This window comes from Xenopus tropicalis, chromosome 6 (assembly GCF_000004195.4).
Source record: "Xenopus tropicalis strain Nigerian chromosome 6, UCB_Xtro_10.0, whole genome shotgun sequence".
Classification (NCBI taxonomy): Eukaryota; Metazoa; Chordata; class Amphibia; order Anura; family Pipidae; genus Xenopus; species Xenopus tropicalis.
The window spans coordinates 145,928,386-145,944,275 of record NC_030682.2 but is presented as its reverse complement, the minus strand read 5'-3'; the positions used below and the strand labels follow the sequence as shown (position 1 = coordinate 145,944,275).

The following is a 15,890-nucleotide window of genomic DNA, read 5'->3' as shown; positions in this document are numbered from 1 at the left end:
AAGGCACTGAGATGGCGCCTACACACCAATATTACAGCTACAAATACATTTGTTGGTTCAAGAATAAAATGTTAAATGGCAGAGGGAATTATTTGCTATGTAACAGTGTAAGTAGTTCCTTCCTTCCTTTCTTCCCTCCTTTTTTCCTCCCTTCCTTCATTCCTTCCTTCCTTTCTTCCCTCCTTTCTTCCTTCCTTCCTTCATTCCTTCCTTCCCTCCTTCCTCCCTTCCTTCCTTCCTTCCTTCCCTCCTTCCTTCATTCCTTCCTTCCCTCCTTCCTCCCTTCCTTCATTCCTTCCTTCCTTTCTTCCCTCCTTTCTTCCTTCCTTCCTTCCTTCATTCCTTCCTTCCCTCCTTCCTTCCTTCCTTCCTTCCTTCCTTCTTTTCAGTCTTTTCCTTCAGTTTTAGACATAGCTTAATGGGGTTTTTGATGTATTGTCTTGTCTGAAAATAGAGGTTGATGCAAGAGAAGAAAATATCTTTTTCCCTGTTTGTAATTATAAAGCTATTTCAGATCATACCTAAAATATGGGTCAGTAGCACAGAAAAAACATCAATGAACTTGAAAGATATCACAGAAGGGCAAATAAATTAATAAAGGGGTTGTAAAGGTTGTGTTATGGAGAAGGACTTTTCTTTGAGGGTTGACCAAGAAGGTGACCTAGATGTGGTTTAATTAACGTGAATAAAACATTCTAGGTCAGTATTGGGATTTCTCAAGGGAACTCTTTATTCTCAGAACTGAGCAAATTCCACGGGGCTGATTATTCTGTATAAAAATTATTTATTAGAAGGGATTTTAGTTCCCAAAGTTGTTCAAGGTTACTGAACTAATGAAAAATGGTATCTTCTGGTTACAAAGGAATTTCCCCTTAGTGGGGCTCAAGTAGGTAAGGATTGCACTTCCCTTCCTTATCAATATAAAGAACTTGAGGATTGTGTCTTTTCTAAACCGCGGTTACTATGTATAATTTCCCAATTTGGCAGTTAGGTTATTTCTGCCAGATGGTGCATTTGAAAGAAAGGAATTGTTGTAAGGCAAAACAAATGCTGAATATATTTATTCCTTATTAAAGTCAAAGTGGGAGATGTATAGAAGACTAGAATAGACTCCTCTTGACTGATGAACACGAATGAACTGGCCAACAAGATGGAGCATGGAAACAAAAGAGATAAACTCAACTATTGACAGAATCTGTCTCTGTAGAGATGTGTTGGGTTGGTCTAGATCTGCACCTAACGTTAACGGAAGACGTTGACCAACATTATTTCTAGCTTGGTTGTTTCCAACCCTACCCACAGCAGTTGTACTGAAAGTCCAACTTGCACCTCATTGAACAGATCACTCACATTTAAATACCCACAATCCATTGAACCAGGTAGATCTTTGACTGCCGGACAGGAGTCCTTAATGATTTAATTCCATGAGCAGAAATCACCACGAGCATCAATTACACTTTTACATTGTCTTCTTTGTGATGAATTGACTTTGATGCTTTGATGTTTATGTACCAAATGGAATGGGGGGGGGGGGGGGGTTTGGGTCAATACCGTTCTTTAATCACTTTTTAACCTTCCCCAGCACCCTACCTTTAGTCTTTTTTTATATATTAATTCTGTGCCCACTGTGATCAGTTCGTACAATTGCTGGATACACATCAAGCGTGTTGAGATGAATAGATTCAATGATAATTTTATGTCAATTTGCTGTTTTGTAAATCGGTGCTTTAATGTCTTTATAATGACCCATGAAGGCCTCTGTAATTGTGCTGGGTTCCTGTACTGAGGATCATTAGTACTATGTAATGACCCTATGTGAATATATAATGAATTCAATAACTTCTAAGGCTGAGTGCTTGTAGATAGAATGTGCTCCTACGGAGCTTTTATTTAGGAGGTTCGGATCATGTCGACTGACCAGGGACCTGCAAATAATGTGGCCACGAGCAGGATCAGCTGTAGGTAGAAAGAATGTGGTATAGCAGGTTTATTAGGGAAATATTGGGGTGTTATGTAGTTTATTGAAAACAAAATATAAATCTTAGCAAATACCATCTCAGTCCAAGTAGAGTCCAGGTGTTTGCTGCGGAGGTCCTGAAGATGCCGAAAAGAAAACAGAACTATATACAATTGAATAAATTTGTTACTCCCGGTGGTCCAAGGAAGCTAGATCCATTGTAGAAGGGAAAGATCAAGATGTCCACGATACAGCAAGATGGTGACTGTAGAGCAAGATGGCAATATTAGAACAAGAAGGTGACAGGCGAACAAGATGGCAGAAGAAGAGCAAGATGGTAACTATAGAGTCAGATGGCAGAAGAAGAGCAAGATGGTGAAAGTAAAGCAAGATGGAGACATTGGAGCAAGATGGAAATGTTATGGCACAATGGCAACAGAAGAACAAGATGGAGATGTTATGGCATGATGGCAACAGAAGAGCAAGATGAAGATGTTATGGCACAATGGCAACAGAAGAGCAAGATGGAGATGTTATGGCATGATGGCAACAGAAGAGCAAGATGAAGATGTTATGGCACAATGGCAACAGAAAAGCAAGATGGAGATGTTATGGCATGATGGCAACAGAAGAGCAAGATGGAGATGTTATGGCATGATGGCAACAGAAGACTAAGATGGAGATGTTATGGCATGATGGCAACAGAAGACTAAGATGGAGATGTTATGGCATGATGGCAACAGAAGACTACGATGGAGATGTTATGGCATGATGGCAACAGAAGAGCAAATGGTGAATTAGTGACAGTAGTAAAAGTTGGCAGTGTAAGATGTCAAGAGTAGGCAAAAGGTGGCAAAACAAAGTCTGATGGGCACACTTTCCAACTGCTTGGCCTATGGCCTGAATGAAAAGAGAATGAACAGTATGAATTCATGTCTATTGCTCTGATCATTGGTGCAAAGAACATATACAGTATGATCTCTGTGGCCCCCTTTCTTCACTTTCTCATCTGTTGATGCACCATGAATTGATTGATACCCCTATAAGGCAATTCATGGTGAGCAGAACGTTCAAACCCTTCCAGTTTCCAGAGCACTTAGTATCCATAGTACATGGTTATCACTCTGGATCGGTGAGTCTCCATACATATACAAATAACCACGGTGTATAGGCAGCTTAAGATGGGGGCAGTAGAGCAAGATAGAGGTGGCAGGGAGATATGGTGACTATGCCAGTTGTTCTTGACTAACAATTACATGTTGGGCAGTATTACTTTATATAAAATAAATGGACACCAATGCAACACGCACACAGATACAGCACCCAGGCCCAGATTCTCATTTCTAATAAAAACCGAGGATCAACCTTCATATTTCATTGCGGAACAACTCAGGCAGATGATTCACTCAGTTCTGACATCCTGAAACCCATGAAACATGGAGTGATCCTTAAGCAAAGTAACGACAGCTGGGGAGAAAGAATGTGATTCATGCTTGAAATTCTCGAGCTGGAAACTGCCCGCAGCCAAGGAACGTGTCCCTCTTGCACCAGCGACGGCACAGACACAGGTCTCCATGCTCTTGTAAAATGTCACAGCATCGAAACAGCTGGTTCGGAACGTGATGTAGACTAAAAAAAAAGGGAAAACTGTATGAGATACAAGGTCAGAGTGGTTTACACTGGATTTATCCTCGGTAACAAGGGGGCACCGTGCAGAAAATAGAAAAGTCTCTACCACTGGACTCATGGGGGGGTCATTTGTTCAAACGGGGGCAATGCAGCCAATTCATGAGGGGTGGGAGAGGGCAGCCATGTAGTTATCCCCCCTTCCTTTCCCCTTGCCTGTCCACTAATCATTCGGACCAGTGGTGATTCTGCACCCTTGGCCACCCTAAGGTGGGCTTTCAGATGCCGTTTCCCCTTGCCCCCCACACCTCACATTCAGAGCTTCGGCGCGGGTTGAGGGCACATTGCACCACACAGAACATAGAAAACTCTCTACTACCAGATTCATCAGGGGTCAATTGTTCCAAATGCAAAAACGGGGGCAATGCAGCCAATTCATGAGGGGTGGGAGAGGGCAGCCATGTAGTTGTCCCCCCTTCCTTTCCCCTTGCCTGTCCACTAATCATTCGGACCAGTGGTGATTCTGCACCCTTGGCCACCCTGAGGTGGGCTTTCAGATGCCGTTTCCCCTTGCCCCCCACACCTGCCATTTGGAGCTTTGGCACGGGTTGAGGGCACATTGCTAGTGAAGAAAGGGCAATTGTGCTCTCTGCAATAGAAGAGCCCAAATTCCGATTAAGAGCCCAAATTCCGATTAAGAGCCCAAATTCCGAATTACCCCCTGTTAAAGTTACCGGGGGCAACTTTTTGCCGCCCCTGGTAACTTGTGAGGCACCCCTACCTTTCTCAGCTCACCTTATAGCATCGCCCCTGGTTCAGAAGCACTAGTTATGGCCCTCACCTTACCACCCCTATCCTGGCAGTGAGATATGTATTGTTAACCTGGAGGTTTAGAACGGCAGCCATATTGATTTGCCACCCAAAACTACAGCCATTTTGATTTAATGGGTTCATACACACACAAGGGTTTACTGAGTAGGGCAAAAATAATATTTCATCTTGGGTCCCCAGCATCAGAGGGGTCCCAGAACTCCTGGACAACCAGGAGCCCATCTCTTCACTACCTGCAGACCTGAATTGAGGATTTTAAAAATGGCCGACACAAATGCAAATCCTGATTTACAGCTGGAATTGAGAATACGGCTTCATGTTATGGAGAATAAAGATACCGTAGATCCGGGGGTTTAATCACGGAGAGACGCACGTAGCACTTACAGTAACTTTCCACCTGGAAGGAGCAGTCTAAACATTAGCACAGATTTATCATCGTAAGAATGGATAATGCCAGGTTTGCACGCGGCGACGAAGAGAAAACCAACTCTGTAACAATTTGTTTAAATAAACTTGACATTTTACAACTAATATATTCGAGATAGACGCGAGTAGGTGTCGTATATGTGAATCCAATGTTCTCATATGGAACGGGAAGGATTATCTGCTCATTGAGCCGTGTCCCAATTAATCCCAACAGCCCAAACAAACAGTGATATGGACTGAATCCCATGGGCTGAATCACATGGACTGAATCACATGAGCTGAGATGTTCTTGTTGGGCTTGGGTAATATATAGATGGATGAGGCTTGATTGAAGCATCTGGCACACACAGAGCCACAACCTTTTTGGTATTACAATGAATGGTGAACCCCTTGCACCAGATGCATCGGTTCAGCCAGACGCATTGATTCGCCCAAATCCTTCTAAAAAAAGTCCAAATCCCAAACTGAATCCTGGATTTGGTGCACCCCTAGTTTCAGCAACCTCTATAGCAGGGAACCCCAACCTTTTTTTACCTGTGAGCCACATTCAAATGTAAAAATAGTTGGGGAGCAACACAAGCATAAAAGAAGTTCCTGAGGGCTTCAAATAAGGGCTGTAATTGGGTATTTGGTAGCCCCTATGTGGACTGGCAGGGCTGAACAACTAGACTTTATGCAACCAAAACCTGCCTCAAATCCAGAAATTCCAAAAAGAAGCACCTTCATGGAGGCCACTGGGGGCAGCATCCAATGGGTTGGTGAGTAGCGTTGCTCCTGACCCCTGGTTGGGGATCACTCTATAGTAGTGATCCCCAACCAGTGGCTCGGGGCAACATGTTGCTCCCCAACCCCTTGGATGTTGCTCTCAGTGCCCCCAAACCAGGTAGTTATTTTTGAATTCCTGACTTGGGGGCAAGTTTTGGTTGAATAAAAACAAGATTTCCTACCAAATAAAGCCCCCTGTAAGCTGATAGGGTGCATAGAGGCCCCTAATAGCCAATCACAGCCCTTATTTGGCTCCTCCATGAACTTTTATGGTGCTTGTGTTGCTCCCCAAGGCTTTTTACATTTGACTGTGGCTCCCGAGTAAGAAAGGTTGAAGACCCCTGCTCTATAGTAACCCAGACTGGCAACTAAAATACTGAAAACAAGATATTTATCTAGCAATGAGTTTGATGAGTCCTGGACTGAGGAGCATACAGGGCAATATCTTGGGGACCATTTGTGTGAGCCTCCCTTCTACTTTCTCAAGGAAAATAATGAATCTGACGGCTGATAGCTTTCACTGCCTATGGCTCACAGCTAATGTTGCCATTAACGATTGCTGTACCATTCTCCTAAACACACCCCCAGTGCAACATGGACTTATTTTGTTTTTCTTTTTGTCTTTTTCAGGGAGATACAGGGAAACAAGGGATTTCTGGAATCAGAGGAGAAAAGGGAGAGAAGGTACTGTATGGAACAGAGAACTGTCATTTGGGCTCCGATAAAGCACAGCAGTTAAATCACCAGGTTTCCTAGTAGCCAAGTTCTATAGTCCCCCCACTTCCCCCGTATTGCAATTTATTCAAGCTGGCCAACTGTGTCACACTAACCCCCGGTCTGTCCTACACTCACTCACCCCCTGTCTGGCCTACACTCACTCACCCCTGGTCTGGCCTGGCCTACACTCACTCACCCCCGGTCTGGCCTACACTCACTCACCCCCGGTCTGTCCTACACTCACTCACCCCCTGTCTGGCCTACACTCACTCACCCCCGGTCTGTCCTACACTCACTCACCCCCTGTCTGGCCTACACTCACTCACCCCTGGTCTGGCCTGGCCTACACTCACTCACCCCCGGTCTGGCCTACACTCACTCACCCCCGGTCTGTCCTACACTCACTCACCCCCTGTCTGGCCTACACTCACTCACCCCTGGTCTGGCCTGGCCTACACTCACTCACCCCCGGTCTGGCCTACACTCACTCACCCCCGGTCTGTCCTAAACTCACTCACCCCCTGTCTGGCCTACACTCACCCCCTGTCTGGCCTACACTCACTCACCCCTGGTCTGGCCTGTCCTACACTCACTCACCCCCGGTCTGGCCTACACTCACTCACCCCCTGTCTGGCCTACACTCACTCACCCCTGGTCTGGCCTGTCCTACACTCACTCACCCCCGGTCTGTCCTACACTCACTCACCCCCTGTCTGGCCTACACTCACTCACCCCCAGTCTGTCCTACACTCACTCACCCCTGGTCTGGCCTGTCCTACACTCACTCACCCCCTGTCTGGCCTACACTCACTCACCCCTGGTCTGGCCTGGCCTACACTCACTCACCCCCTGTCTGGCCTACACTCACTCACCCCTGGTCTGGCCTGGCCTACACTCACTCAACCCCTGTCTGTCCTACACTCACTCACCCCCTGTCTGGCCTACACTCACTCACCCCTGGTCTGGCCTGGCCTACACTCACTCACCCCCGGTCTGGCCTACACTCACTCACCCCCGGCCTGTCCTACACTCACTCACCCCGGGTCTGGCCTGTCCTACACTCACTCACCCCTGGTCTGGCCTGGCCTACACTCACTCACCCCCGGTCTGGCCTACACTCACTCACCCCCGGCCTGTCCTACACTCACTCACCCCTGGTCTGGCCTATCCTACACTCACTCACCCCCGGCCTGTCCTACACTCACTCACCCCCGGTCTGGCCTGTCCTACACTCACTCACCCCCGGTCTGGCCTGTCCTACACTCACTCACCCCCGGTCTGGCCTGTCCTACACTCACTCACCCCCAGTCTGGCCAGTCCTACACTCACTCACCCCCGGTCTGGCCTGTCCTACACTCACTCACCCCCAGTCTGGCCAGTCCTACACTCACTCACCCCCAGTCTGGCCTGTCCTACACTCACTCACCCCCGGTCTGGCCTGTCCTACACTCACTCACCCCCGGTCTGGCCTGTCCTACACTCACTCACCCCCGGTCTGGCCAGTCCTACACTCACTCACCCCCAGTCTGGCCAGTCCTACACTCACTCACCCCCGGTCTGGCCAGTCCTACACTCACTCACCCCCGGTATGGCCAGTCCTACACTCACTCACCCCCGGTATGGCCAGTCCTACACTCACTCACCCCCGGTCTGGCCAGTCCTACACTCACTCACCCCCGGTCTGGCCAGTCCTACACTCACTCACCCCCGGTCTGGCCAGTCCTACACTCACTCACCCCCGGTCTGGCCTGTCCTACACTCACTCACCCCCGGTCTGGCCTGTCCTACACTCACTCACCCCCGGTCTGGCCAGTCCTACACTCACTCACCCCCAGTCTGGCCAGTCCTACACTCACTCACCCCCAGTCTGGCCAGTCCTACACTCACTCACCCCCGGTCTGGCCAGTCCTACACTCACTCACCCCCGGTCTGGCCTGTCCTACACTCACTCACCCCCAGTCTGGCCAGTCCTACACTCACTCACCCCCGGTCTGGCCAGTCCTACACTCACTCACCCCCAGTCTGGCCAGTCCTACACTCACTCACCCCCAGTCTGGCCTGTCCTACACTCACTCACCCCCGGTCTGGCCTGGGGAGCTTTGTTGCTGTCTATATGAATTTTTGGGCACATTACTTCAGTGCCTATGAGGTTTCTGTAGGACCAAAGATATCATAGGAGATATTATAGGATCAAGGAGACCAGGCTGCAGAAACGGGTTCTGGGTTTCCATAAAGGACCATAAAAACAACAATTTGGTTCAGACGGAATCCCTCTGGGTACAGTATGTGCCGCTGAACTACTATCCTGATAAATATCCCACAAGCCCTAATAGAAATACTTCAGTACAGAACCTGTCAGCTCTGGGTAAACTACAGATCTTTCCATTTGACACATCATAATAAACACAAGTTACAAAACCCCATAAATCTTCTACTCCCAGTAACGTAACTCGGCACAACAAATCATTCCGAGCGCTATGGGCCCCATTTCTATGTAAGTTCTCAAGAAATTCCACGTAAATAATAACATTTCATGCTTGCAAAGCAGATGTTTGTACAATGAGGGCCAGCTAGGCTGTGATAAATAACTGATAATATGGGGCAGATACTGTATATGATTGGCTGAGCTGCTGCATGATGGTTATTTGTGGGGTAAATATGTATCTTCGTTACTGTTGCCTTTAAATGCAGAATGCTGTAACCTTAACCATGTTATTTATATCATTTACGGTAATTAATTTACTAATGTGTTACTTTTTTAAGGGATCTATTGGTTTACCTGGGGCTTTTGGAAGAGAAGGAGCCAAAGGAGAGAGAGTAAGAGATATTTTGATATTTCAGTTTCCTGTATGTGGCACAAAATTGGCTCAATCCATTCACTGCATTCATATTATTTTCATATTATTGTTAATGTATATATCTGATTTCATGGTTTCCAAAACAATCGAGTAAGTATAGAGTCACCCCGCTATAGTTCCAGGGGTACCCAGGGCACAAATATCCACTCACCCCAAATCCCCCCCCTAACTGGCCTTCAGGCTGGGCCCCCTTAGCCCATAACAAGGTTACAGATATATAGAAACATTGGGGTAACAGTCACCCTGCTATAGTTCCAGGGGTACCCAGGGCACAAATAAGCACTCACCCCAAATCCCCCCCTAACTGGCCTTCAGGCTGGGCCCCCTTAGCCCATAACAAGGTTACAGATATATAGAAACATTGGGGTAACAGTCACCCCGCTATAGTTCCAGGGGTACCCAGGGCACAAATAAGCACTCACCCCAAATCCCCCCCTAACTGGCCTTCAGGCTGGGCCCCCTTAGCCCATAACAAGGTTACAGATATATAGAAACATTGGGGTAACAGTCACCCCGCTATAGTTCCAGGGGTACCCAGGGCACAAATAAGCACTCACCCCAAATCCCCCCCTAACTGGCCTTCAGGCTGGGCCCCCTTAGCCCATAACAAGGTTACAGATATATAGAAACATTGGGGTAACAGTCACCCCGCTATAGTTCCAGGGGTACCCAGGGCACAAATAAGCACTCACCCCAAATCCCCCCCTAACTGGACTTCAGGCTGGGCCCCTTAGCCCATAACAAGGTTACAGGTATATAGAAACATTGGGGTAACAGTCACCCCGCTTTAGTTCCAGGGGTACCCAGGGCACAAATAAGCACTCACCCCAAATCCCCCCCTAACTGGCCTTCAGGCTGGGCCCCCTTAGCCCATAACAAGGTTACAGATATATAGAAACATTGGGGTAACAGTCACCCTGCTATAGTTCCAGGGGTACCCAGGGCACAAATAAGCACTCACCCCATATCTCATCCTACTTGACCTTCAGGTTGCACCCACAATCCACTGCTTTATACCCTCTAGTAGAGTCAGTACTACAAATAATACCCTTGGTTTGAAAACCAGATGCTGGAGGATGCTGGGAGTTGCACCCACCCTACACACTTGCTGCTTGCTAGGGCTAGGGCACATAGGCCTTTTAACTTACTATGTGTTTGTTTATTTTTTAGGGAGACAGAGGTGAAAGGGGTGAAACCGGGGCTGCAGGCCCCCCTGGACTTCTGGTAAAATTCATATTGTTTTTATTAACATTTCAGTATATTTACTTAATTACTGCAAGTCAGGGAAGCCAAACACGTAGCAGAGAAACACAAGTACCTTTTTCAGGTCAATTTTATTTGAGAGTTTCTTTTCAGCTCAGGTTTGATAGCTCGATAGGAACAGAGGGAAGGACCCTGGGAATCAATATCAAATGATAAAAACCTGACATCAGAAGTTCAGCATCAAAGCCGCGTGACGGGCAGCAGAGACAATGTCCTCCGAGATGGGAATATTGTGCCGAGCTTCGCTGACCGATGCTGAACCTCAGCCCAATACAAGGGAGTCTGCAGACTTACAAATGAAATGAGGAATGAGGAGGCAGAACCTTGGTTGCAATAAAGGCGGCCAATGAGTGGATCTTTCCCCTGTATGCCCAACTAAGGTGGGAAATACTGTCCCTAGGGTCAAGCGATCGGATTAGATAGGAGCAGTTGGAGTGAGGACCATGTCAACAAGTGGTTCTGTATTCAACTAAGACATCAAACCTGCCCTATTGACACCTGGCTGATGATCTGACAGATATCGGTTGGGTAGATCCATTGGGGGTCCCCATACATGGGCATATAAACTGCCAAATTGGTCTATAGGACAGCTTAAATATGCCTGTTTATGGCCACCTTTAGCTAGGTGGCTTTTGGGGAAGATTGGGCCTCACCAAATATAGTACTGACATATTCCACAGTGATTATACATCATTCCCATCAGTCCCTGCCCCAGTGGAGCTTACAATCTAACGTCCCAATCATATTCGCTAGGGTCAGTTTTATCAGGAGCCATTTAACCTGCCTGCATGTTTTTGGAGCACTGTGGAACCAGAGTACCCAGGGGAAACCCATACAGACATGAGGAGAACGTACATATACCTTGTAGATAGTTGAATCGAATCTGGGGCAAGATTGCTCTGAAGCCATTGAGCCACCATGTTTTTCTTTGCTGTTAGTCCTAATAAGAAGTAGAAGACTGGAGGGAAGATTCCAAACTATACCCACTTGACAACCCATGAGTATCACCACCTATGCCCTTATGGGCCAACTCCCTTCCACCACATCTTTGAGAATGTTTAGTTCTTTTTCGACCTCCACATCCTACCTTTATTGGTTCCTCTGCTTTTATATTTTCAACCTGCCCATGTCCAGACGTTCCAATCCTTACGAAACCACATCCAAAAAAAAAATCCTTTGGGATCCACAAATTGGGACAGTCGAGCCTAACAGATATGACCATCTACTGATGAGGTCTAACAGATGTACTGGATCTGGATACAGAATTAACAGGAGGAACTTGATTGATGATTTGATTTAAAGATGCCCAGGTTAGGAATTCATAGTCTTTACCTACAGTAACCTACACCTTCTCAACCTTGGCCCAACTTAGCCCAAGATTTCACCAAGAGGGGAGTTTATTACAGTAAAGTCATCAGTGGAAAGAGTCCCACGAGCCACCCCATAGCCATGACGTTGGGCCGACCCATTCACAGCTACTCTACTCTACTGTAGTTTGTGGTTTATAGGGACCCTTTATAAACATCCCAGAAGAACCGATGGGTTCCTCACTATTCATTGAAGAAAGCTGACGAGGACGGACTGATAAGGATCTGCCCATGACTCTATGCTGGGGAAATGTACAGAAACTACAATGTATGGAGTATTGTCTAATGAATCACAGGGCCCCCCAACCGGCTAACAGGAAATGTTCTAATTGGTGCTGGGAAAGTTCAGAGCAACAATACTATTTTTGTTAGGGGTTTTGTTAGGAAATCCTTATTCTGCGTGGTTTTGATATGAGATTAGCATCGGCCCATGGTTGGTTCCAGGACAAGCTTCCATTGTATCATTATTGCTCCCCGAGGAAGTGGCACAGTCAGAGATACTTGCCCTTAGCATCATTTACGCAAATAAGTAAAAGTTCATATGGATATTTTTATTTCAATAGCTGGGCAATTTGACACATACATTTAAAGGGCAAGTACACTTGATTGGGGAAACAATGTTTTGGGATATGGTGGGTATAGAAGGTTGCACTCTGTAGCTGTGCAAATTTGAGCTTTATATCAGTATTTTGACCTAAACTTTGCCAATATTCTAAAGCCAATTCAATAGATTCATTGCCTTTGTTTCCTCCATAGGGACTGGAAGGACCAAGGGGACCACCTGGACTTGCCGGCCCAATTGGCTCACCTGTAAGTTATATTTAGTACTTTATCCACTATTATTGAATTAGTATTTTCTTGAGATTTCCAAGATTCCAAAGAGCAAACACAACTTTGAACATTGCATAAAAATCAAAGAACATGGACAAGTTTGTATTTAGGGCGGGGGGGATGGAGGGATGTTAGTAAAGGAAGTCTAGGTTTAGGGGGGTAGGGGAAAGAAAGTTCTGTGCTGCACCAATGGTCCTTTTTTTTCATGGAAGAGAATGCCCTTTGCCTACAAAATGCCCATAATGGCCTGGGTCCAAATGTGCAACATTTACAAACAAGTACAAATCTTGCACCTGCATTCTAGGTACAACATATTACAGCCAAAACAATTACTCTGTAATTTTGGGGGGAAAAACACTCCAGTGAGATGATGGTTAATAAATATGGCCCAGTAAGAAAATGGGCTTAATAATTTTAGCAGAGCAAGATGATGACTGTAAAGAAAGATGGAGACAGCAGGCCAAGATGACATCAGTAGGACAAGATGGAGATGAAAGGACAGTATGGCGACAATAGGGCAATATGGAGAGAAGTTGGATTCAGTAGGATGAGATGGATATAGAAGGACAATATGGTGGCAATAGGGCAGTATGCAGAGAAGGCCGATACAGTAGGACAAGATGGATATAGAAGGACAATATGGTGACAATAGAGCAATATGGAGAGAAGTTGGATACAGTAGGACAAGATGGAAACAGTTAGGCAAGATGGAGACAGTAGGGCAAGATGGAGACAGTTAGGCAAGATGGAGACAGTAGGACAAGATGGAGACAGTAGGACAAGATGGAAACAGTTAGGCAAGATGGAGACAGTAGGGCAAGATGGAGACAGTAGGACAAGATGGAGACAGTAGGGCAAGATGAAGACAGAAGGGCAAGATGGAGACAGTAGGGCAAGATGGAGACAGTAGGGCAAGATGAAGACAGTAGGGCAAGATGGAGACAGTAGGGCAAGATGGAGACAGTAGGGCAAGATGGAGACAGTAGGGCAAGATGGAGACAGTAGGGCAAGATGATAGTAGCAAATGATGGTGACTGTGGGGAAGATGGTGACAGTAGGGCAAGATGGAGACAAGATGGCTACAGTAGGACAAGATAGAAACAGATAGGCAAAATGAACTCATTGTAGCAAAATGGCAACAATAATAAAAGTTGGTAAATGTTGGCCAATATGGCTACAGTAATGTAAAATGTGGACAGTGTAGCAAGATACAAACAGTAGGAAAAGATGGAGGCAGTAGGGCAGGATGTCCTAGGCAATGGGGTGACAGTAAGGCGAAATTGTGACCAAAATCGCAGAGCTTCTGCTGCTTCAGGAAGACAATTGCAGTTGGCCATTGATGACTGAAGGGCTACTGTGAGTTGTAGTTCAACAACAGCTGTAGGGCTATGGGCTCATTGTCTGTTTTGCCTGTATCTGATATACAATTAACATGTCATTTCTGATTTAGGGATTACAAGGGGAAAGAGGAGAGAAGGGCTCCAGAGGGGAGAAGGTAAGAAACCAACATTTCACCCTCGTACCCACACGATGTGCAACATAAGTTTCTGTATAAAGTTTCACATCCGCACATATTCCACCTTAATCAGAGGTGATCAATTAATGCCTGAAATGTTCCTTTCATTTGAGCTTAATACATTACTTGAGCTGTTTTGGGACCCCCGTTCCCCCAGATCTAATTACACCAAAGTACTTACCAATGAATTACTATAAGCCCCAGGGTCGAGCATTAGAGTGCAAAGTCATTGCTAAAGGATATTGCAAAGCAGTCGCTTCAGCCTTTTCTTCTTCTCGCCTGGATTTCTGGCTGTTTCAGAGGTGTGGGATCTATTATCCGGAACGTTTGGGAACCAATAGGATTGTTTAACATGAGCATAGAGTTACGCTGGCTTAGTTACCCCCCAGGACTATGATGAATCCACATGGGAACCTGGGGAGATCTAGCCTTCAAGATCCATAGCTGGAGCTCCAATAAGATATTGATGGGGGAGGCGGGGCATAGCTTTTGTCCTATAGACAAACCAGTAAGAACTCTATGGACGGGCCACCACAAAAATGCTTCATCTACTCCAATGACCCAATAAAGTAGATTTGTGCCTTCACAGAACTAGTGGAGGAGCTCTTTGGAGGACACCTGAGTCTCCTCAAGTAGAATAACCTTACGGACGCTTCAGAGGTGTGAAACTTATTATCCGGAACGTTTGGAAACCAATAGGATTGTTTAACATGAACATAGAGTTATGCTATCTTAGTTACTGCCAAGGGTTTGGCCCCCAGGACAATGATGAATCCAGGGAACCTGTGCAGATCGAGCCTTCAAGATCCATATCTGGAGCACCAATCAGATATTGATGGGGGAGGCGGGGCATAGCTTTTGTCTTATAAACAAACCAGTAGGAACTCTATGGGCGGTCTACCACAAAAATGCTTCAGCCACTCTAATGACCCAATAAAGTAGATTTGTGCCTCCACAGAACTGGTGGAGGAGCTCTTTGGAGGACACCTGGGTCTCTTCAAGTAGAATAACCTTATGGACGCTCTTTGGGCGGGGGGACTGACCATATGCATTTTGTAATGTTACAGAATTAGTACTAGCCAATTGCTATTAACTTTTATCATAGGGTGGGGGAGGGGGTTCCTCCATGTGTGGCCTTAACCCTTTGTGAGTTTTCATATCATAAGGACTAGGGATTAAGGTGCTAAGTGACATCCCACCCCATGAGTCCCTCTACCCATTAGCTTGTATTTCTCTTCAATGCATGTTTCTCAAACCATTTGTGGGGCAAAACATGTGGCATATTCAACTTTTTAACTGGTCTTCATTTTTGATATCGTATACAGTAGTTTTTGAATTATTTTCTACTGACTTTTTCCAGCTTTTAAAAGGGGGGTCACCGACCCCGGCAGCCAAACACTATTGCTAGCGAGACTACAATTTTATTGCTATTGCTGCTTCTTAATTATGTATCTAGCTGTCCTCTTCATATACCATGTTTTTCCTTCAACCCGCTGCCTGGTTGCTAGGGTAATTTGAACCCTAGCAACCAGATAGCTGCTGCAATTCCAAACTGGAGGGCTGCTGAACAAAAAGCTAAATTATTCCAAAACCACCGAAAATAAAAAGTGAAGACCAATTGAATTTATCAGATGGGAGCAGTTGCTCTGTAACAGATTCAATTAGAATTGAAGAAAAATGAGCGCAACAAATCAGACAGTTTAGAGAGAAGGCGGCTGGGAGTACTGAGCCGA

General features: G+C 46.1%; 1 protein-coding gene across 5 annotated transcripts in view; it reads left to right on the top strand.

Annotated features, from left to right (window-relative positions):
• The window catches only part of col22a1 (collagen, type XXII, alpha 1), a 173,101-nt gene that overhangs the window by 85,276 nt on the left and 71,935 nt on the right, over nucleotides 1–15,890 (top strand). For all 5 annotated transcript variants that reach the window (XM_031903861.1, XM_031903862.1, XM_031903859.1 and 2 more), the window contains 5 exons: nucleotides 6,236–6,289; nucleotides 9,086–9,139; nucleotides 10,351–10,404; nucleotides 12,567–12,620; nucleotides 14,092–14,136. In XM_031903861.1, the coding sequence (XP_031759721.1) occupies nucleotides 6,236–6,289; nucleotides 9,086–9,139; nucleotides 10,351–10,404; nucleotides 12,567–12,620; nucleotides 14,092–14,136 (261 nt within the window). The remainder of the gene's footprint in view (nucleotides 1–6,235; nucleotides 6,290–9,085; nucleotides 9,140–10,350; nucleotides 10,405–12,566; nucleotides 12,621–14,091; nucleotides 14,137–15,890) is intronic.